Source organism: Leptonychotes weddellii, chromosome 6, assembly GCF_054177405.1.
Source record: "Leptonychotes weddellii isolate Sample4059 chromosome 6, ASM5417740v2, whole genome shotgun sequence".
In the NCBI taxonomy this organism is placed as follows: domain Eukaryota; kingdom Metazoa; phylum Chordata; class Mammalia; order Carnivora; family Phocidae; genus Leptonychotes; species Leptonychotes weddellii.
In genome coordinates, this window is record NC_138374.1 from 101,813,195 (window position 1) to 101,835,491 (window position 22,297).

The window sequence follows — 22,297 nt, forward strand, 5'->3', positions numbered from 1 at the left end:
GGGGCTGGAGGAAGGAGGTGCGGAATAGGATCGCTCCGGCACGGTTTTCAAGGCAGGGGAGAGGAGACCGAGGCCCCCCGCGCGGGGAAGCGGCTGGCGGATGCACGGGTGCAGAGCGGCGTGCCCGTGCCCACCAGCCGCGGGGGGCGCGTCCCAGGCCGGGGGCCGCCGTCTGTCCGCGCGGGCCACCGGGGACGCGGCGACACGGCCCCGCTAGGGGCGTCTTCGTGCGGGCGGACGGCCGGTGTCCCCGGGCCGGGTACCCGGCCGGCGGACGCTCATTAACCCTTGGAGAACCCGGGCGGAGAGCCGCGGTCCCCGCGCGGGGTGCGCCAGCCCGCTCCCTCCCGCAACCCGCCCCGCTCCCACCTGACTGTCGTCTGGCCCTGCCTCCGGGAGCGGTGCGGCTATATTTCTCCTCCCGGCCGCAAATGCAGGGGGATGAGGGCGAGGATGTGTGCTCATAAAATTTATTTCGAGCAAGGTAGCTACCGGGAGCCTTAATATGATGAGTATTCAAGAGAGAATACATTAAGGCTAATGTATGCAGGGGAGAGGAGTTCTAGAGGCTTGGAAACGGAGACAACACGCTTAGGAACAACACTAAAAGCAGACAGACAAGCCATTTCAGCCTCCAGCTTGCAGGGATGCTTCCTGCTGGGTCAGGCTGCGCTGCCCAAACTCGGGGTTCTCTCAGGCCTTGGGACCAAACTGGGGTGCTCGAGTTTGGCAAAAATGTGAGGGACATTCTAAGGGCGCTTTTTTAAGTTAAAAAAATAAAATCTTTCACACTGTATTCCAATGTAGATTTGGGGGGGGCATTTTTAAAAACAAAGATAACGTAGAAATGATTTGAGAGATCCATAATATATCAATAATGGTAAAATCAGATGTCAAGAGCCTGTTATGAACCCTGCCAGGTCCAGGATGTATATTACCTCAATAATCCATACCACTTGGTAGGAAAGTGTTCTTACCCCATTGTACACATGAGAAAACGGAGCTTGGAGACCCGAAGCAAAGTGCCCAAGGTCCCACAATGGGTGAATTGGGATTTGAACCAAGAGCCTATGCTTAAAGTAGGCTAACCCAGCCTGAGAGCTGGAGGGATCTGGACAGCCTCACCTGGCTGGCTCTACCCCTGTCATTTTATGGAGGGGAAGTGGAGGGAAGAGGTAGCCTCAAATCTGCTCTGCATACAGTGACAGGGAGTAAATAAGCCACGGGTCTCTTGTGCTCCGTAACACTGGGCAAATGGAAATATTTGAGACATACATTTAGATCCTGTAGACAGAGTATGCATGTGTTGTATGGGACAGATACCTAACGCCCAGAGGAGGGTGGGAAGCAGAAGCCCCTGTCCTGCTGATCCCCTCCCCCCAGCTGCAAGATGTCAGCTTGTTGATGGCATCTGTCAAGTTCAGATTCATCCCTGGCTGTGAAGGGGTGGAGACCTGTGAACTCAGATCCCACACTTCAGGTGACAGCACTCCATGTAATTATTTTGATTAGTGTGAAATGTAAACTATCTAGAAATCTCTCCAGGAGCAACAACACAAGCTTTTTTTTACAATAAATGATTATTATTTTTAAATTCGGAGAGCCCGAACAGGACAGAGGTTATATGGGTCTCCTACTAGAAATAAAGTTGTAACCAAAATTTCCAAGGAGCCAGAAGATCTCCAAGTCCCTAATAAACTCAACTTACTTCATGCAGTATTTAATATCACAAGATTCCACTTTAAAAACTGGAATTTAAGCCGATCCTGGACGTCACTAAGACAGAATTTAAACTATAAACTCAGTTTCTGATATGAGCAGTCATTTCACTTAAAATGAACATTTTTATCTTATCTGCACGAAAGGGTTCTTTGGTGATGTTATCTGCTGGGGCTCGGCAGAGAGTGAGCTCAGCCATGAAAAGACAGCAAAGCCCACAGAACAGCCAAGGAATCTGGGGAGATGCTGGGTCACACGGTACAATGCCTTCCCCATCGGCAGGGCCCAGAGGCTTCTGTGAGTCCTGCAGAGTGACATGGCTCAAAGCACAGACCTAAGCACAGCGAGAACAACTACATAGGCAGGGAGGCTCCATTGGACTCATCCCAGGACATCCACACCCACACAAACACATACACAGTCAGACAAACACACACATTCACACATACTTAGTACACACACACACAACACAAACACATATACATACTAACATACATAGAGAAACACACACAATCACAAATAAACCAAGATATACCCTGAGACACACACGAAAGCACCCATGCATACTACATTCACACAGACCTACACGTTTGCATATACTCAGACATGCACCTGTAATACACACACTGGTAGGTACTCAAGCACACATATACCATGATACTTACACTCACACATACACATAAACATCATGCACACACACATCCTCATACACAGGCTGACGCATCGCCATTCTGGAAAAAAGCCAATTCTTCTGAAGTCCTGCTCCCTCTGGAAAGGAAGCATCTCAGAAGGAGGGAGCTGTCCAACCCTGGAGCCGTGGGTGAAAGTGAGCATTGAATGCTATAGAAAGCTAGAGGGAAGTAGAAATATTTTGTTCAAATACTCTTTTAGAAAACTGTTCGGAGAACTGGAAAGCTTTCAGTTCTGCTTAGAGTTTAGATCTTCAAATCTTTAGGTCTGCCAAATTGTTTATAATAAATCCCAGATCAGAATCTGATAGATCTGGGTTCATATCTCAGTCTACCATGTATACGATTTTGGACAAATCGCTTAACGTCTTTGAGCCTCAGTTTTCTGATCTGTAAAACAGAGATGGTAACACCAGTCTCGCAAGGTTGGCTGTGTGATCACATCAGACAATGAGTATAAAACACCTAGCCCCATAATACTGTTGCCTAGCTCACTGGTAACTCCCTCTTCCACTCCCCATGGCCAGTCGTCAACAAGATGAATTTATATATTTAAAGTATATTAAAATCATCTCATTTCCTTATTTCCCGATAGAATTTCCCCTCCCTCACTGACTTCCCCCTACACACACAAAACACTCAAAACTCTCCCCCATCCTTTTAGTTCCAAAGCATCTGAAGATGTGCACCCCTTTCTAATCAGCATAATCCCAGAATATGAATAGCAGATAATGCAACATTACAAGGTTAAGTCTTTTTGGAATAAAGAAATCTGGCAGATTGTTTCCTCCACAGAATGAGGGCAAATTTGCCAGACCTTGGTCTCCTCCCCCATATGTGAATGGTGAGAATGGGGAGGTGGGTTGGGACCACCAAATGACCTCACTTCACTTTTGCTGTAATGTATTCAGGTAAGAGTGGATTGAGTTCATATTAGCCATTGAGGATTCTAGTATTTTTCTTGGAGATCTCTAAATGCCCAATGGAAAAGTGACTATTTCCTATTTGATGACAAATGGCTAAAAACCTTTTCTTTGCCTGTAGCCTTAATCTACCTCTTCATCAAGGAAGCTTATAAAACCCATACCCTCCAATCACCTGAAATATTGCTGTGTGGGCAATATTTAGAATGGACTCCATTCTAAATCCCTAATTCCTCCATTAGTGAAGTTTCAGAAAACTGGGAAGTAGAGGGGATCAAAAGGTCTGATGTGGTCTGTGGTAGACCAAATCACCCCCTCCACACACACCCCTCCCCGTGACATCTAAAAAAGTATTCTGTGTTTTTATTCCCCACTCACAGTTCTTCATTTGCAAGCAGCTGCTCTCAAAGAACCAGGGGCCACCATGAAGCATTTCGGAGACGGTTTGCATTTGTTTGATCGATTTTAATTCTTTGAAAAACGGTGTTTTCTATCTCTCTGGTCACGGAAGAACAGCAAGGTGAGGAAAAACATTTTTCCACTAAAGAGACTAAAACTAGAACCAACACACTTGGCAGTAACTTCTAAAATGTACTGAAGAAAGTGCACCTTTCTGGGAAAATGTACTGGAATTCCCATATTTCTATTGGAATCTTAACGCTGATGAGTATTTTGATATTTCAAAAACTAAGTTATTTCGCGTTATTAGGAATAATGTTCACTGAACCATGCCCTGAGATCAGATTAATATTTTGTAAAATTTGGACTTTGATGTGCCACCTCAGAGAACCACGAGACCCTGCTTTTTAACTTTTTAACTGCCTTTTGGGCAGAGCTCCTCTTTTGGTTTCAGAATTTGACTGAACAGCCCATGACAAGGTTTTCCTTGCTTCTTTCAGGATAGGAGCCAGGGTCTATGCTCCAGCGCTCCCAGTGGGGTGGGCAGATCCCACGACACTCCAGGGAGGCTTGGCCCCCTCTTGGGACACCCAGGAGCACTCCAGCCGCTGAGGGCTGCTCCATCTGCAAGATGGGAGCCTTGGTCCTGGTCTTTAAGATTGCCAGCACTCTGAACTTTGTCGAGGACTTGCAAATCTGCAAGTTCATTTACTCTACTCACTTTCTGTGAAAACTGAACCTCTACATCTAAAAGAGCTTCCCAAAGGGTACACAGTTGGGAGCCAAAGTGGGGCTGGAAGCTTCTTTTTGTCTGGGACATGTTCTGGCTGGGGCTGACTGAAGACCAAGGCTTCCAACAGGGCTCAAGAAAGCCTGTGGCTTTCACTCCAAACCTTTTTGCTAGTGACTTCACTCGAGAACTAAGTAGTTTTAGAGCTCATCTTAAATAACATTTTGGCCGATATATGTTTCCCAACTACACAATTTTAGTTATTTGTTAATTTTCTTTACTGATTACAAACTGAAAGAAGAAGCTAAATGGGGCTTTGAGGAAACACATATACAATTGAAATATTATGCAAAATATTGTTTATCTTAGAATTCTCCATTCCTTCCCCACATATAAGTGGGAGAAAACAACAGGTTTCCCTGAGTAAGTAAGAAGGAAGCCCATTTCAAAAAGGCAGGCTGGGGAAGGCCCCCTCAGTAGGGGTAGGGGTGGGGGGGGGAACTTATTGATTTAGTCTGGGAGTGACTAATTCTAAAGTGTATCAACATATGGCCACAGGACATGCCAAGCATGGCACTGTGCCTGCCGAAACTTATACCTAGCTTCTGAAATGTCCAAGTCTAAGAATTATAACTGAGCTATAGTAAAATTAAATTAATTAAAAGTTTTATTCCTGGATCTATACTTCACAAATAAAACTTTCCACTTCAAAGTTTCCACCATCACCACTGACAATAAAATCCTGTTTTCTGGTCCCAACTCCCCTTTTCAATCACCTGATCATTGTGGCTGAAGGAACTGGAAACCAAGGACTAATTCATCTCTGCAGTCCACATACAGGGTGAGCCTGAGACTCAGGATGTGTTTTACATGAAAATCATGACTCTGTGTGTCTGGGTTCCCCCACATACACTCTTTATTTTCCATCTCCCTACTAAGGACAATTCATTTTTATTGAACAATTTATAGCTTCCTTTTTCATATTTTCTGCTGTTCTAAACCCATGTATCTTGAAGAGACCGTAACATAGTTTTCCCAAATATTTTATACATTTCTTCATAACTTAGTAAGAATTATCCCATAAGCAACACAACCAAAGCACAAAATTCCAATATTAAATCTTCAACACTTGAGCAGAAAAGGTGCATTGAACATTGTGGTATTTTGTGATGGTGATGAAGCATTAAATAGAGCCACACAAATCCTGAGAAAAGCTGAATTAAAAAAAAACAAAACCTGGCATTGCATTTAAGGTAAATCACATTCTCTATTATAATTATACTTTGCTTACATACTTTAAAATACATACTTTAAAAATACATCAACCTACACATCTCATCTAATTTCCAGTCTTTCCTAGTTTTGTGTGTGTGTGTGTGTCTTGACGAATGACTAAAAACTAGAAAAAAAGTCAGAAAAGCCTTCTCATGTCAGAAATGACCGTGCCTAATGTTTTTTCCCTCCACTCGTCCTTCAGAATCCTCCCTCCCCAACAGATCCTATTTGTTTCATTTGGTGGTTCGGGGTCCCTCTGACAATCTCCTTTGTTCTTTTTCTGCTTAGGCAGCTCAAAAAATAGTAACCTTTTCAATATAAAGATCAAATCCTAAAGTATCCTGGAGATTAAGGCTGAATTTGGACAACATTTTAATAGGAGTCTTGTAGTAAATAAAATACATTATGTAAATATGTATTTGCAGGTATAGGATTATCTTCTAGATTAGATATTGACACAGAATTAATGTTCTTCAGTAGGATATCGAATATTCTCAGTGATTGCAAATAAAACAGGAAGTCACCTTAAACAAATCCATGACAGTCTACGGAAATGCTGCAGACACATCTCTGTTTTCACTCCATCTTCACATTTAATCATTGCTAAATCGCCACAATGGGTTTTTCTGATGTCTCATTCCGTAGCAATATTCCATATGTTTGGCAACCTCTCCCTCATAACGAGAAACTTTCAATTAATTTGGCTGCAAGTTTTGTCTCTATTAAGCTATTCCCAGGACCCATCCCTTAACCCTCTAACATTATAATTAAAGTAAATTATACTTTAAAGGCATTTGGGGGTGAGATACCGCAGTAAAACATCTGTGGCTAGACCCAGACTGACAGAGGGAAGGGGGCTGAGGAAATCTGAGAAAAGAAATCGAAATCCACCAAAATAACAACAGGACTTAGGACTTGCCTCCCAAGATGATTTTCCAATCCACCATTAATAAAGTCAACCTGGAGTACATTTTCCAAGAGAGAATCAATTCCAATTTTGCCAATTAAACCCAATCCGTCCACCTACTCCTAACAGCAGTGCCTCAAAATGGTTCATTTGTGCTCCATTTTGATCAGGGCTCCTGTAGAAATTAGGACCTAAAAAAAGGCAAAATCTCACTGCAGCATCTACTTTAGATGACTTTTTTCCTACCACAAACAACAATAGCCCAGCTCCTGGGCAGCCTCTGTCCTGAACCCAGAAACTGCCCTTCCTTCTAAGCCTCAAAAAAAAAAAAAAAAAAAAAGGTGAGGGATCCCATCACCCTGCAGCCTGCCAGTCAACCTCTAAACCCCTGTGCTGTGAATTTGTGCAGGAACCCATGTGCCTGCCCTGCAAACACCTCACAAAAGAAGGAAGGAAGAAGCAAGGAAGGGAAGAAAGGAAGAAGAGAAAGAACGAGAACGAAGATAGACACGTAAGCCACAATGGAATTTTACTAACAGCAGTAGTTTGCTCACATCTGTGTCGTGGGCATTGTTAACACACATTCCAGAAAGAGAGAAAAGGCAGAAAATCATTACAGAAGGAAACCTGCATTCCCCACCCCTGCCATCTCCAAACCCAGCATCCGGCGCTACCACAGCAAACTCCAACCCTGTTTCCCAAAGTGGGTAGTATTATTCCTTTCGTTGGGTGGACAGCTAAACTGTTTCCAAATCTCTACCATTCCAAAGCTTCTCAGCTCTAATCCTGCTCAATTTCCCTAAATGAAAGCAATGATATAAGGTCCATCCATCCAAGGCCACCAACACTTCCCAGCCCACAACTCTTCAATTTGGAGGAGACTAGTCTCCCAGCCAGAGAAATCCACCAAATATCCATCACTGCTGACCAAAACAAGAGGCTCAAAGCAGTCTTCTTAACAACGTGATAGGTTAGTCCCTGTTAACTAATTTTCCATCCGCGGAGGACTGCAGGTGCAACCCTCCCGCCCCTTCCTCCAGGCCTGCCTCCTCATCACGGTGTCCCTCTGGGTTCTGCCTGCTAATGCGGTGCTAAGTACTCACTAATTGACTGTAGCACACAGTGAAAGGGCACTAAATCCAAGGCAAATGGGAAGTTAGGACAATGGGAATATTTAGGACTTGAGGCTGTCTACACCTGGTCAGCCGGGGTCATCAGGTCACTGTTCAAAACCCAAGACGCCCCTGTGGGCCGTGTTTTGTCTACTCACTGGAAAGAAATTGCTTTGCCGGTTTCCTGCCTCCATCGACCCCCACCTCACCTCTAGGAGGACGCAATTTTAAAAAACTCGACCCTGGTATTTATTTGCAGTGATGTAGGCGGTCTCCAAGACGTCTTGAGGACTCGCGTTGCTCTAATCCCCTGAGCATTCAGCCAACATTCTTGCCTTAACCCCGCTTCGTTTTTGGCGTGTCAAGAGCGAGGTACACCTAGCATTTGGTCTTCCTTCAACTTCCTGCCGCTCCCGGTTTTATCCCGCCCCGGCCTGGCTAATAATTCCTCTCCTTCCTGATTAGTTTCACCCTTCAGATCCCTTTAAAGGACATTCACTCTGCCGTCGAAAAAAAAAGTTCCATCCAGGACGAAGCCATCCCCTGAGCGCCCCAGACTGAAGCCTGCGCTCGGTCCCCGACCGGCCGTGGCTTCCTCTATAAGGCAGGTGCAACCTGCGGCCGGCGCCGTTGCGCCTCTCCCGGCACACAGTGGCACGGTCGAATTTAATTTAGAGACCTCATCTCTTGTGAGCCCGCCGCATTTCGCGCTCTCGTCGAGGTCCGCTAAGCGCTGGGAGCAGGGCCGGGAGCCTAGGCTCGAACCCGGGCAGGGCGCGCGGGGTGCGCGGACCTCGCAGACCCGCTGGCTGCCTCCAAGATCCGTGCATGAGGAGCCGCTGCCCAAATGGGAAGAATGCTTTCCGAGGGTTAAAGTCCCGGAAAGCCTTGGGCCGCTGGCGTTGGAGTTTAGTTTTGTTTTCCCAAATGCTTGGCGAGAAGTGGGTATGGGAAGAAAGAGAGGTGTCGGCCCGGCCTCCCTGGGCTGGGCACGCTGTAGGCGCTCCAGCTTACCGCGCCTTTCCCCGAGGGTCAAGTCTCTGCCGCCGCTCCAAAGGGGCAGGAATCGCGCCCCAGGTTTGGCCAGTCCCCGCTCGCTGGGGCCGCTCGGGAGAGAAAGCCGAGAAATGGAACGGGCAAGGTGGATGGAGGGAAAGGGCCGAGGCGCAGGAATGCCGAATGTGGCGCGCACGGTGGACACGGAGGTCGCCCGTGCCTTGCCCCCTTCGCAGGCACGACCTCTACCTCGGGCTGCGGGACGCGGGGTGCGCAAAGCCGGCTCTCCCAGATGGGCCGTCCTGTCCGCACTTGCTCCCACTGGCAAGCCCCCAACACCCAGGGCACGCGTCGAGCCTGCGCACAGCACCCGCGGGTGCGCTGCAAAACCCTGTTGAACGAATTCATCGCCAGCTCGCTGGGCCACACAGGCCAGCGCCTACCCGCGGGGCCGAGGAGCTCTGCCCCGGGCGCGCGGGGGTCACGCAGAGCGCGCTCCCGGACCCAAGGCCGCCGCTCCCGCCCAGCCCCGCCTGGCCCTGGTTTTCCACGAGCCCGCACGGCGGCCAAGCGAAGAAACAACTCGACTGGGGTCCTGCTTCCTCTTCTCAGTCCCGACTTTCCATCTTTCCCGGACACTGGGGACCGCTCAGGGCAGACCTTCGCCCCTCACCCTCCCCGCCTGTCCGCTCCCCGTCCGGGTTAAACCGTTAATTCCGCTCCCTGAGCGCACTGGGGCCGCGCCCGGCCAAGGAGGGCTCCCCTCCACCCTCGCCGCCCTCTTTGATCCAGACAGTGGAACCGGGGAGGTCGGAGCCCGCTCGCTCCTCGGGCGCCCTCGGCCACCCGGCTCCGCAACGAGGCGCTGTCGTGATCACCCGGTTTTCTCCAAATTCCCCTCCGGGTGGGGCGAAGCTCTGGCCCGAGGCTGGGGTGGGATCCTCCAGGTTAGGGAATCGGAATCCCCAATCCGCGAGGCCTGAATCTGCCGGCGGGGACAGCCACCAGTCTGACCTTTAAAAGTTGGCTCGCGCCTGACAATATTTTTGTGACGCGGGGAAGGAGATTTGTGGTGCCCGGGGCTGCTGTCTGAATTTCTGTATCGGAATCTGAATCAATCAATATCTCTCTGCCTCTCCGTATATATAATATATGGAGGTATATATCATATAATAAATTTTTTTCCTTGTTTTTCTTTCTGGCACCATCAGAAAAGGCACGAATGGAAAGAAGCTTGAATCGCTGCTCCAGAGTTTGAGAGAACTCCTGGCCCTGGAAATGAGTCCCTTCCACCCCTTAAGAAATAGTCTGCAAAAAGGGGGATAACGTCAGGAATGAGGACTCTGATGCAATCTGTGCTGGAGGATTTACCCCACGCACCCGCAGGCACCCCAGAAGAGAAGAAAAGGTAGTGGGGCATCCTAGAGAAGTTATTCACCCAGATCCTACCACATACACAATCAAATACCCTTTACTCACAACTTTGGGGTTTGCAAGAGCTGCAAGAAGTAGATATTTTAAGAGATAAGGGTGGGATGGGAGATGCCCTGGACATGTTCCCCATTTATCACTCCCTGCCTGGACCCAGCGGGTCGCTCCTTTCTCCCACCAGGGTTGGCCAGCTCTCCAGCCAGCAATTCCGGGGGCCGTCAGGGGCCATTGTCCTTCCCTCGGTGCCCAGGGAAACTACGTGGGAGATAGGCCAAAACCGAGGGCAAGGGGCAATAAAACGTCCACCTCCCTGTATGTCCCTCACTGTTCCGAGTCGTCTTGGCATGCAAGAGGGGCCAGCAGGGCCGAGATGCGTGGGGAAACTGATGAGTTCAGGGAGGAGACAGGTTCGGAGGAGGATCAGGAGGCGAGCGCCGAATCCAACACTGCCCGCCCCCCACCCCCCGGGTCGGAACTGTGAGAATTCGGACCTGGCATTTCTACAGGCCAGAGGGAGGCGGCGGGAAGATCTGAGCACAAGCAGGCTGTGCCCATAATGAGAGAGAGAACCGCAATCCTAACTGTGGGCCAAGTAGCTGGGACCCGCCAGCTTAGGACAAGGTCCCTTTCTGAACCTATCCACCTAGCCAGAAAAAAAAAAAAACCACCCAAGGCCCTGGGTCCATGCTGGACAGGACCTCCGCTCATGCTGGACGTGAACCTCATGGGTGGTGCCTCACCCAAACAGTGCTCCTGTCACCCAGAGCAAGGAGCCGGGGGGTTTGAGTTCCTTAGAACACACTGACCAGAGACAGGAACCAGGCTGTCCGGAAACCCGTCAGAGATTTAAAAGGGGGTGGGGCTCTACCTCCCTACTCCAGGGTGTTCTCGGGGATCCTCCCAGACTCCTCCCGCCGATTCTTCCCGAGCTTCTTGCCCCAGGCTGATGCCCCTCAAACAGATGAAGATCCTCAAGCTTGTCTAGAGAAGTCTGAGCCAAGCGTGGGCCCCATCAGGCCGCCCCAGAGCTGTCGAAGCCGCCAGGCTCTCATCGGCCCTGCAACGCCTGCGCGGGGAAGCAGGAGGAGGGTGACCAGGCTGACAGGAGCGAGCAGTGGTGGGAGGTGGTGGGGGGGGGGTGGTGGTGGTGCAGAGAGCAAGGAATAAGCCCACCAAGAGAGAAATTATTACACTACTTGGTTAACGTTTTCCTTAAGGGAATGCACCTCACCCACCCTCAAAAGAATATTCTGCCTCCCAGACAAACTGGATTCAAACTCCTAAAATGCCCCTATGACTCCAGGGCACCAGAGGGACCCAGGTTGGGGGATCCTTACATCCGTGCCCTGAAGTGCTCCGTCTGTGGTGGCTCAAGGTAAAGAAACCAAATATGCCTGTGTGTGTGCCCCAGGGGGGCGGGGGGGCAACCCAGACCTTCCAGTTGTAGGGTTGGAAGAACTGTTGCCCGAGAGCCTTTCTGTTGTCTCCACTCTCCCAAGGTGTAAACACCCACAGGCCTGGGATGACCCTTCTTCTTCCCTGAGGTCTAAGGGCATGTCCCCCACCCCCACCCCAGTGGGCCACTTGTTCCAGAAAAGAGAATGGTGGTGTTTATGTGTGTGAGGGGACCACACCCCACCTATGCCCAGTTCTCTGCACCAACAGTCACATCTGCTGGAAGGGGATGAGTATGTTCCATGCATTACCCCCGCCAAAAAAAAAGCTGGACTGCAAGTCTTCAGGGATTGGGCCCCTCAGTTTTGGCCACTGCTTCCTTCAACAGGCCCCAGAACCAGGGCAAGACAAAAGGAAAGGCAGACCAGCCCCTCCTGGTTCGGCATTGCCTCTGCTGGGCAGCCCTGGGATGAGAGTCCCACTCTCTGCTTCACTGAGTTCTCCCCAGTTGGAACCCAGACTGGAGCCCTGGTGAACTGTAGCTCTGGAGGCAAGTTCTAGGCATTTTAGGAAATCGAGTTCCTGACGTCGAAATCAAAGTTGTCTCTGAGTAAGAGAAACAAAAAGTGAGACATCTAAGAGTGTGCTGAGCGCCCCAGGAAAGGATGTCAGAGCAGAGCACTCGGCCCTTCTTTGTGTCCTGACAGGTCACCTACGGACCACAACTATTAAAGCACAGACGTACTGGGCAACAAGGACACGAGCCACACACACGCCTTCAGCCCACTCACACGCTCCCCTCACTCACGCAGAGCTACAGTCCGTCTAAGGACTTGGAGCTCCTTTGCCAGGGTCTGTGTTTCTGTTTCTGCAGGGGCTGAGAACCCACTTCCTCCTTGCCCGCAGTGGGGTGGGGGCCGTGAGGGCAGCAGCGGACCCCGAAAGCCTTCTACAGACACATCTAGGTCAGCAGGAAACTTCCCAACGCTAGGTGCAGACGTGGAACCGTTTGCCAACAGTTGACAGGAAAAGACACAAAGGATAACTGCAGGATACAGAGAACAACCTACATAGGTTTGGGGGACGCTATCCTCTTCCAGTTCCTTCTCAAAAACTTCCCAGGGAAGCCCAGGACACACACGATCGCCAGCCTGCCCTTTGAGGTATGGCCCAGGCAGAATCCCTGCGGCGGAGAGCCGGGGCGCAGGAGGGCGCGGCAGCGCGCCCTCCGAGTTCGTAAGTAGACACCATTATTTTATTTACTTAAAATAAACCTCGAGGACGTAGCTACCGCTCCACTAAAGAAATCGCGGGCGGAAGCACAGTCCTTTGGCAAGCGGAGTGAGGGAACCTTTCCCTCTCCACGGTGCGCGGTGGTGTTGCGCAGAGTCCGCGAGCCTGTAGGGCAGGACTCACTAGGCGCCCGCCGGCCGCGCGCGATGCCTCGGGACCTGCTCCGGCCTCCGCACAGATTCTCCATCGAAGACTCCGTTGGGGAGTGCGGGACAGAGAGAGGCTCCCTCCGGGAAAATGCCTGAGCGCGCACACCCAAACACACACACAGACCTGGGGATAAACACGCCTCGAGCTCCCGCAGTCTTGCTAATATCGGGCGCGGGAAAGAAAGTGGGTGGGCGAGCAAAGAGCCCAAATACCCTAGGGGCACCCTATGTGTCTCCCCTGCCGAGTCCAAGCCGTCCGGAAAGTATGTCCTCGCGTGCGCAAAGGCTGTACCCCGAGTTCACAACTTCGTCCCGGCGCTTCCCCCTCCCCTGCATTCCTCGGCTAGCTGGAACATGGCGAGTTGACTTCCTCACTAGAAGCACGCAGTCCCCGGCGGCGCAGCCTGCGGGCGCCGCGGGCAGCAGCGGCTGAGGACGCACCGGGCGCGCACACCCTGCGCGCGGGGACAGAGCGTGTGGCCTGGGCTTCCGCGCCGCCAGCCCCGGGGGCGGGGGACGCGCTCTCCAACTTCCCGCCAGCTGGGGTGAAGTTGCACTAGCGGTACTTCGAGCTTTGACCGGAACCCCAGGAGGGAGGGTGCTTTATAGGGACCACCCCAGCCCTCAGGCCTGGCCTGCAGTTCGTTCCCCTGGTGTCCCCAAACAGCACTCTCCCAACGCTCCTAGAAAAGCCATGGGCTGGAGATGCGGGGTTCGGTACCCTCGGCTGGCCCCGAGCACACTCGGGAGGCTTTCACTTTCGGCCCCCAAAGCCAAGAGCCAGGCCCTTTAAACGCACTCTGGCCGGTGCCCCTGCCCTGTGACCGCCTCTGCGCCGGGGCCGGCGGCCCCTCGCCCCGCCCGGCCCCTCCGGTCCAGGCTACACGCAGCGTCCGACCCGCCCCGCACCGGCCAAGGCTGCTGGCTGTCTTGTTATCAAATTAAATCAGCGAGAAAGGGGGGTGTCTTACGTTGCATCGGCACACCAAGCATCTCCGGGAGCCCCTTGACAGCCCCCTCCGCGGGGACAGCTGCGCTCTGCATCATCTTGGAGCGAGAGCCAGGGAGTCGCAGTCTACGGAGATCTCTTGCTCTCTCCCTTAAGCTGGATTCAGAAATTTGAAAATAATAATAAAAACCCCAACCAGGCCGCCGAAGTCACGGTGGAAGCCGGACCCTCCGCCTCTCCGGGAGGATTCCACAGGCTGGCTGGCCCCCTCCCCCCGCCAGCCCTCAGTCTGTTTCAAATCCCTTTGATCTCGCTCTCCCGGGTAGGTGCACATCCCGGGTTGAGGAGACGCTGTTGCTGCAGCTCTGGCTTTTTTCCCCTCCTCCTTCCCCCGCCCGCTTCTCTCCCCCTCCCCCTCCACCCTTCGCGTGCCGGCCGCCGGGGAGGCCGCGGTCACCCAGGCATTTTGATTCATTCACACTGCAGGAACGGCCGTGACGTCGCTTTCCGCAGGGAGGCCCGCCCTTCAGCCAATCCCCACACCCGGCAGCGGGCCGTGGACCCCGGCCGGAGTGGTGGGTCCCCGCGCCCCGAGAGTGGAGGGCCGCGCAGGGGGGCGGGGCCGCACCCAACGGGGCGGGGCCTCGCGGGACGTCTTCCCCCCCTCCCCCCGCCCCGCAACCGCCCCCCGTCCCTGCTCCCAGCCGTGCGGGCTCGCGCCCCGGGTATAAATACTGCGGCGGGCTCGGCCGTGGCAGCAGGTGCTCCTGGACGGCGGAGCCTCGGGCTTGCGGGTTTCCGAGGGGCCTGCGGGGGTTTTGGAGCCGGCTGGCGGCTCGTGTCCCCACTGCCCCTCCATTCGGACCAAAGGATGGGGAAGGGCGTGGCAGACCCTCCGAAGGCCGGGCCGCACGGCAGAGTCTTCCGCTCGTGCGCTCTCGGTCCCCGGTTTCTCTCCGCCCGGGACTCCATCCTCCATCCTCCAACTCCTCCTCCTCCTCTTCTCCTCCGGCCAATTCCTTTCCCGCCGGCGCTTCTCAGCCCTTGCTCTCTCTCCCCCGCGTCTGGCTGAGGCTAGGCCAGGGACAGCCCGTACTCGGCCAGGAAGGCTCGAGTCACGCCGCGGGCAGCGGCGGGCAGGGGAAGGGGGCCGGGGGCTGCGCGCGGAGGTGGCCGGGCGCGGACTCCCGATGCGCGCCCCCGCTCGCCGCGGCCTGCCGCCGGGACTCCGCGCTTCCCTCCTGCTTGGCCCCGTCGGGTCCCCGCGCCTTTTGGCTGCCTTTCCCTCTGCCCACGGCGGCTCAGCTGGGTCCTGTCCTCGGTCCCCAGGGACCGCTCTGCCTCGCCTGCTGCAACCGCGGGCGCTTTGAACAATTCCGGAACCTCGTGCGTGCAGGGCGGCAGCGCGCACACGGACACCCGGGCTAACCGGGTCTTTAGAGAGAAGGGGCACGTGTGCTTATTGTATTTACAAGGCACACACGCACACTTAAATTCTCAACGCCAGTTCCTGGCGGAAATAAAACAGAAGGCCCACCTCTGGGGCACGTCGCCGCCAAGGGTCTCTAAGGCTTCATCAGTTTGCTCGACGCCACTTGGCTGCAGGCGCGGGAAGCCCACTTCCCCTGCCACAGGACCCAGAGGCTCTATGGATTCCACCCTCGCGACGCCCCCATCCTGAATTCGTTCCAGAGATGTAAACAGATGTGCCCTCCCAGCCTAGTCAAGTCGTGCCCCTCTCCAACCTTACAGAGCGTCCCCTGGTTTTTCTCCTGGCGTTGTCCCTAAACAAGGGACACCAGGGGCGGTGAGGGACGAATATGAAGATGGGGGAGGAAGGCATGGTCGTCTACGCTTAGAATTTGTCTTCGATGAAGTCACACAGTGACTTCTATGTGTCCTGGTACTGGGTTGGCATCATTTCTTGCCCTGTTGACCTGCGGTGACTCCAATATGCAAGAAACCCGGTGACATTTTCGGTGTTTACCAAAATGTTTTTTGGTTTTTTTTTTTTTACAAAAATGTAACTGGTAAACAAATACTAGAAAATGCCACCTTCGTTAGCAACCAAAGACACGCAAAATAATACATCATAGTACAGACTGTGTTAAACGACCTGCTAAGATGGAGGGAATCCTAGAATTTGGTGCTGGTGAGGGTACTTTGAAGCTGGTACTCTCACAGTACCGCTGGTGTGCTAATAAACTCTTAAATCCGTTAGGAGAGCAATTTGGCAATATGTATCAAATTCCATAATTTTTTCATATCCTTTAGCTCATATAATTCCACTTTTGAGTGTGTGTTCCACAGAAATAATACAAAATGTGGAAAAAAAAGATTTCAAACATGAAGATGCTTATTACAGCATTATGGTTTGGAGAAAAAAAACCCAAAAACCTCTGCTATCCCACAAAAGAAAAGTGGTTTAGTAAAGTAGAATAAATTTGCTTGGTAATATGTTATACAATTATTGAAACTAATTATGAAATCTAGCAACATGGGAATGCTTGTGAAACACTAAAATTTTAAAAAGCGTGATACAATATTATATGATTCTAAGTTTTCCAAACTGTTAGTCAAAGATGAAAGCAGTGTTAATACCCATTGTTGGCTAGGGTGTGGAGAAATCAGAAAACAATTTTCTGGTGGGGATGCAACAGGGAACAATGTCTTCTGAGGGCCCTTTGGCAATATATTTTATAGCCTAAAAATGTGATGGATTTGACCTAATCCATATAGAAATTTAGTCACAGAAAATAATCAGGAATATTTATAAAGATGTAGTTACGAGGATGTATATAACATTTTTAAAAGAGAATAAACTACATATCCAGCAATAGGGAATTATTAAATTAATTTGTTTACTCCAATTTGAGTAAATAAAATGTATTGTTATATTGTTGTTAGAAAATGCAACAGAAAAAATATTTACTAATGTAGAATAGTGAGGTTTATTAGAGTGAATATGAAGCAGTATGAACTGTAGGGTTTTTTTAAGCAGGATAGATAGAAAATATATGTTAAAACATGAAAGTGGTTACCTGTACAGTGGATATTTTTATTTTCTTAGTTTTCCTTTTTTAAGTTTCCTAAATTATCTTATAAAGCAGAAAAAACTAATAAAATTTCTTTCAAAAACATTGAGAAAACACTGAAAGAAAATATATCAAAATGCTATTCAAAAACCTATTGGGAAAAAAGTATATTAGGGAGATGTATTACGGAATTTTTTTCTTTTTTCTCTTTTCCAGATTTTCTGTAAACCGGTTACATTTTTTTCCAGTAATATTAGTAAAAGATAAAATATATGCAGTGAAATGTCAAGCATTATGTGGTAGTGACTTTTATAATTAAAAATTACATTTTTAAAATGCTTTCTGCAGTTCCTGCTCCCCTGGTATGAACCTGCCCAGGTCCTGCCCTCTTTTCATTGCCCGTCACTAGCCTGTCACTGGGTGAGGGGCAGCATGACTGTGGGGGACTCTCCTGTGCCCACCACCCAGCGCTGACTCAGCAGATGCCATTCTTACCTTTATCCAACGGCACAAGAGCCCTGGGACGTGCACTGGTTTCTCAGTTCTTCAACTTGTGGGCAGCAGCTCCCCTGCACCCCAGTGCATCCTCACTCATACCCCCACTGCAGCTCAGCCAATAAACGCCCTTTCCACGTTCCGAGACTTTTCTAGAAGTATGAGCTGGGTTCCATTCTCAACATCTTCCATTAGCAGCATACATCTGCCGAGGCATTCACTTCCTTCCTGGGGCCTCCACTTCCCCATCTGTAAATGAGGAAACCCCCATGAAAAGCTTTCCTTAAGTAGATATTCTAGTGCCTATGGCTGCTGATAGCAACAGGAACAATATAATAGCATACAATGGTAATAAGAGCCACCAACATTTATTGACAGTTTGAAACTGTGCCAGGCACCCAGGTAAGTGCTTCTACCTACATAATCCATCTTTTTCCTTATAACAGCTCAATAAATGGTATTGTCATACCTATCTGGAGGATGAAAAAGCTAAAGCTAACAGGGGCTAAGGTAGTCTCTTACCCCCAGAGAACGCGAGGGAATGGCTGAATCCCACAGGAAGACTCTCTGGTGGATCTGTGTGGACCTAAACCTCTGAGCTGACAGAGCAGGGGTCTTCTCGGTGAAAGCCACCCAGGGCTGGCAGGTGACCCACCAGGAGCAATAGTCTTTAGGGTGGACCTGTGGCTTTCGGCTTCAACTTACTCGGAGGGTGGGCACCAGAGGATGGGTCAGTGGTGATGTGGCTTTCTCCGGGTCTGAGTTCCCTCAGGGCAGTCGGTCAATATGAGTTTCTGGTGCTTTCTGGACATGTACACATTACATTTCTGGGAACCAAACTCAACATGTCAGTGGATCCAAAGCTGAAGGAAGAATCCCTAGAAATCCAATGTAGGGAAATGATTATAGCTTGCATTTGTCTAGCACTTTACAATTTACAGAGTTCCTCTACATATTTTATCTCATTTGATCTTCAATCATGCTGGGTGTAGGTATGATTATCATACCTAACGGAGAGGTTAAGTGGTTTGCCTAAGGTCAAGCTGCTAATAAGTTGCAGAGCCAACTGGAGATTAAATCCAGCCTTTGACTCCCACTCTGCTGCTCTTTCCACTCTAGACAGCAGACTTACATGTCTTCTAACCCTTACATTTTAGGAGCTTCCCAGAGTGGGCGAGTTCACCCTCAGATGCCAGGAATTCTGAACCCCAGCCTCTTTCTCCACTTACCACTCCTGTTCCCCATGAGCCCATCTCCAATCACCTCCTCCTTGTCCTCCTGCCTCTCCAACCCTCTTTCATCATTTGCATTTTGAAACTGTTTCCTTAATTATTCCCCTGCTGTTGGAAACCTGCTCTCCCCCTTCTCTGTGGCATCCTTTGATTTATCTCTGTCTGGATAACAGCTCCCCAATTCTCCTTGGGGAATCCAATTTTCATTCATTTTTCTGCTGAGCTAGATTGATATAGACCCTCTGCCCTGGTCCATATTACTCATCCCAGCAGAGAGAACCGGGGAGACCAACCCTCAGCCCGGCCTCTGGGGAGCCACTGTCTTGTTCAGGGAGCCACAAGGAGTTCTCCAATAAAAGGACAGGGGCCTTTGCTCTTCCCCATCTGTCCACCCAGTCCTTCCAGTCATTTGTCAAGGGCCCCTTTTGCGAGCCCACCACTTTGTCATTTGTCTCCTTCTCTTCCCAGAACCTTCCAGGGATCTGCCCCCACCCCCAGGATGCTGATCAGAAGGCAGCTGCTGCTTAACCTAACCCTGCCCTGTGTCCTTGACACAGGAATTGAAGGGACACGGAAAAGAGATGGTTCTGCCCCTGGGCATCTAACACTCAAGATAAGATTATGAAGCAGTAAGGGGCTGAGAAACAGAGTAAGACAAGAGCACTGGGATCCTCAGAGGAAGAAGGAAGGTGACAATAGCTAACACTTAGATGAACAGCACTGCTCTAAGCGCTCCATATGTGCTAACTCATTCAATCCTCACAAACCCTTTGAGGCAGGTATTATTATTATCCCCATTTTACAGATGAGGAAACTGAGGCACAGAGAAGTCAAGTGACATGCCCAAGGTTGCACAGCAGTAGGCAGTGGAGTCAGGATATGATCACAGGTAGTCTGGCTCTATGTTTGCCAGCACCACCGGCATCATCATATAATTGTCCCTGGCATAGGAAAGTCCCTGGGCATAGCCAGGTGGTGGGTCCACACACAGAGCCCATTACCTGGCAAGGCCAACTCCTCTGAGATCCATCTGTGCAACCATCACACCCCATGCCTGGGTGCATGAGAAGCTGGGGAATAAATCAGGGAATCTGGTCACATTCAAATTGCAGGGCTTATTCTCTTTCTTTCCCATCCAAAATCTAGAGTATCTTAGCTTATTCCTGAATTCATGCACTCATTGAGCGTCCATTGTACGTCAGCTCCTTCCTAGACCCTGGAAGACAATGACCTGGAGTGCCAAGTGCTGACAGTCCATAACTAGCTTTGCTCCAGAATTCCCAGCATTCCTGTGAGATAGTGTCAGCCAAGTTCCCCAGGTGCAATGAATGCATTCCTTACGCTGGGAGGGGGTTGGAGAATGGGTGAGCAAACCTTTGGGTTCTGGGCTCAGAATGTCTGCGTTCAAATTCCAACTTGGATACAGCTGAAGTGGGGCAAGTTTGGCAGGGTCCTTCTCATAGGCGAGTTGGGGTAACAATAGTACTCTCCTCACAGGTGGTCACTGGAAGCATCTGGGAGGCTTTCCCCTAGAAAAGTTGGCTGGCATCATTATTGTACCCCTTCTGCAGTATGGTGTCTGTTTTTCTTTTCTTTTCTTTTCTTTTCTTGTTTTATATTTATGGGAGAAACCAGGGGACAAGAAACTTACTCAGGTGTTTTCAAGCAAAGACTACAACTTGGGAGCTCTTCTTTCCTAAAAATGTTCATTGGGGAAGAGAAAGGTCCATGGTGGTGGGGTTATTCTTTGGGAGTTTTTCCCCCCTTGGGGAGTAGAGGAGACCTGCTCCTCCAATATGGTCTCAAGTTGAGGTTCAGGTGCCAAAACTGCCCCTTGGGTGAAATTTTCAGCCATCTTATGAAAATCTTCCTGACGCCTAGGGCAAATGATTTAAACTTGCCAGCCTCGTTTTCCTCATGTGTAAAATGGGAATAAAACCAGCCTACATGGTAGGGTCTAGTTGGATTCGAGAGAATGGGTATAAACCCGGGAGCCCAGTGCTCCACACACAGAAGACTCTCAAATGTCACCACAGTGGTTAAGAACGGTGACGCACAGTAGTCATCAGATGGCTCTGCTCCTTCTGCCTGATTCTCCACGGCACAGGGAGATCTTCTTGGCAGAAGCCCCTCTGCCCACGCACCCTGCAATTATGCTCTTTGTTTTTGTTTGTTTTTAAAGTTGACTTAATATCCAGGTTTGTTTAAAGAACCTGGACTCCAGATGTTGCACCAATGTCAACCTTTCTCCCTGTGTTCTCTCTTCAAGCTCCAGGGCTCAGAGGCATCCTGAATCTGAGGATGAGCTTCGTCACCCACAACTTCATGGGGCTCTACAGTTTGTGAAGGGCCGTCGCATGCCTTTGCTCACCCAGGCCTCCTCAGATAGGTGGGGCCCCTGGTGTTAAGACAGCATTCCCGATGAGGATGCTGAAGCCCAGGGAGAGAGAGAGGTCTGCACTACTGGATGAGGGCTCAGACCCGCATGGGCCCGTTTCTCAACTTCTGAAGAGGAGGCTGTGGGGTAGGGGAGGGGTGGGACATCCAGCCTGGCTCCATCTGAAAATAACTGCAGGTGTCAAGGCTAATCTATAAAATAAGCCCGTCATCATCTTGGCGAAAGACTTTTACTGGAGGAGCTTAACTCAGCGGTTTCCTCTCAGGAACTGACTTACAACCAAAAAATGTGAATGTGTTAGATGTGGGCCAAGGAGACAGGAGATCGGCCCAGGAGGCTCGTGGGGAGAAGGGGTGAGGCAGGGTCCGACTCCCAACCCGGGAGCCAGGTGGACGGCATGGTCCATGCCTGCTGGAGTGTTGTCCACTCTGAGCCTCCATCTGCTGATTTGTATAATGAGAGAGTAAGAGCACCTGCCTGATAGTCTTGTCACCAGAGGGCTGAGCCGTTAGCACAGGGCCTGGCACATAGAGAGTTCTCACTAATGTCAGCTCTGATCAGAGTGAAAGGACAAGGAGCTCGACACCTTTTGCATCCCTCACTGCTTGGCCTCCTCCCCTGCTCATAGCCCGGGCTTAGCAGGAAGGGGCTTGCCCTTGGTCACCAAAGCCTTCTGCTTAAAAACACAGGTCCCCAGAGAAGGGACCGGGACACGGTCACTATGGCCACTTTGGATGGTCAAGGAAGAAATACTGAGAGCTTTGGGGGACAAAGGATTTCTCCAAGACCTCATCTGAGGAAGCATTCCGTAGAAAACATAAATCCTGGATCGACTCTACATCTGAGTTTTATGGCTATGAGAAGTTAAACTCTCCGAGCCTCCGTGTTCCTGTGTTCACTGGATATGATAATACTCAGATCATTCTCCTGAGAAGGGGGTGTTGGGGGATTGTATGAGATCCAGCTTGAAAAGTTCCTAAGGCAAATGCTCCGTGAATGCTCATTCTATTCCCCAGCTCTTGCACACAGAGGTCCTCAGATTTACTATGCATGTAAATCCCTGGGGCCTTTTGTTTAAATACAGATTCTGATTCAGCAGGTCTGGAACCTGAGATTCTGCATTTCTAACAAGTCGCCAGGCCATGCTGATGCTGCTGGCCTGTAGGCCAC

At 50.5% G+C, this 22,297-nt stretch overlaps 1 protein-coding gene across 1 annotated transcript in view; it reads right to left on the bottom strand.

The window, feature by feature from the left end:
* The window catches only part of LHX4 (LIM homeobox 4), a 26,398-nt gene extending 12,263 nt beyond the window's left edge, over positions 1-14,135 (bottom strand). Inside the window, exon 1 of the mRNA XM_081823200.1 lies at positions 13,959-14,135. Coding sequence (XP_081679326.1) covers positions 13,959-14,065 — 107 coding nt within the window. The 5' untranslated portion in view covers positions 14,066-14,135. The remainder of the gene's footprint in view (positions 1-13,958) is intronic.
* Between the last annotated feature and the right edge of the window lie 8,162 nt (positions 14,136-22,297).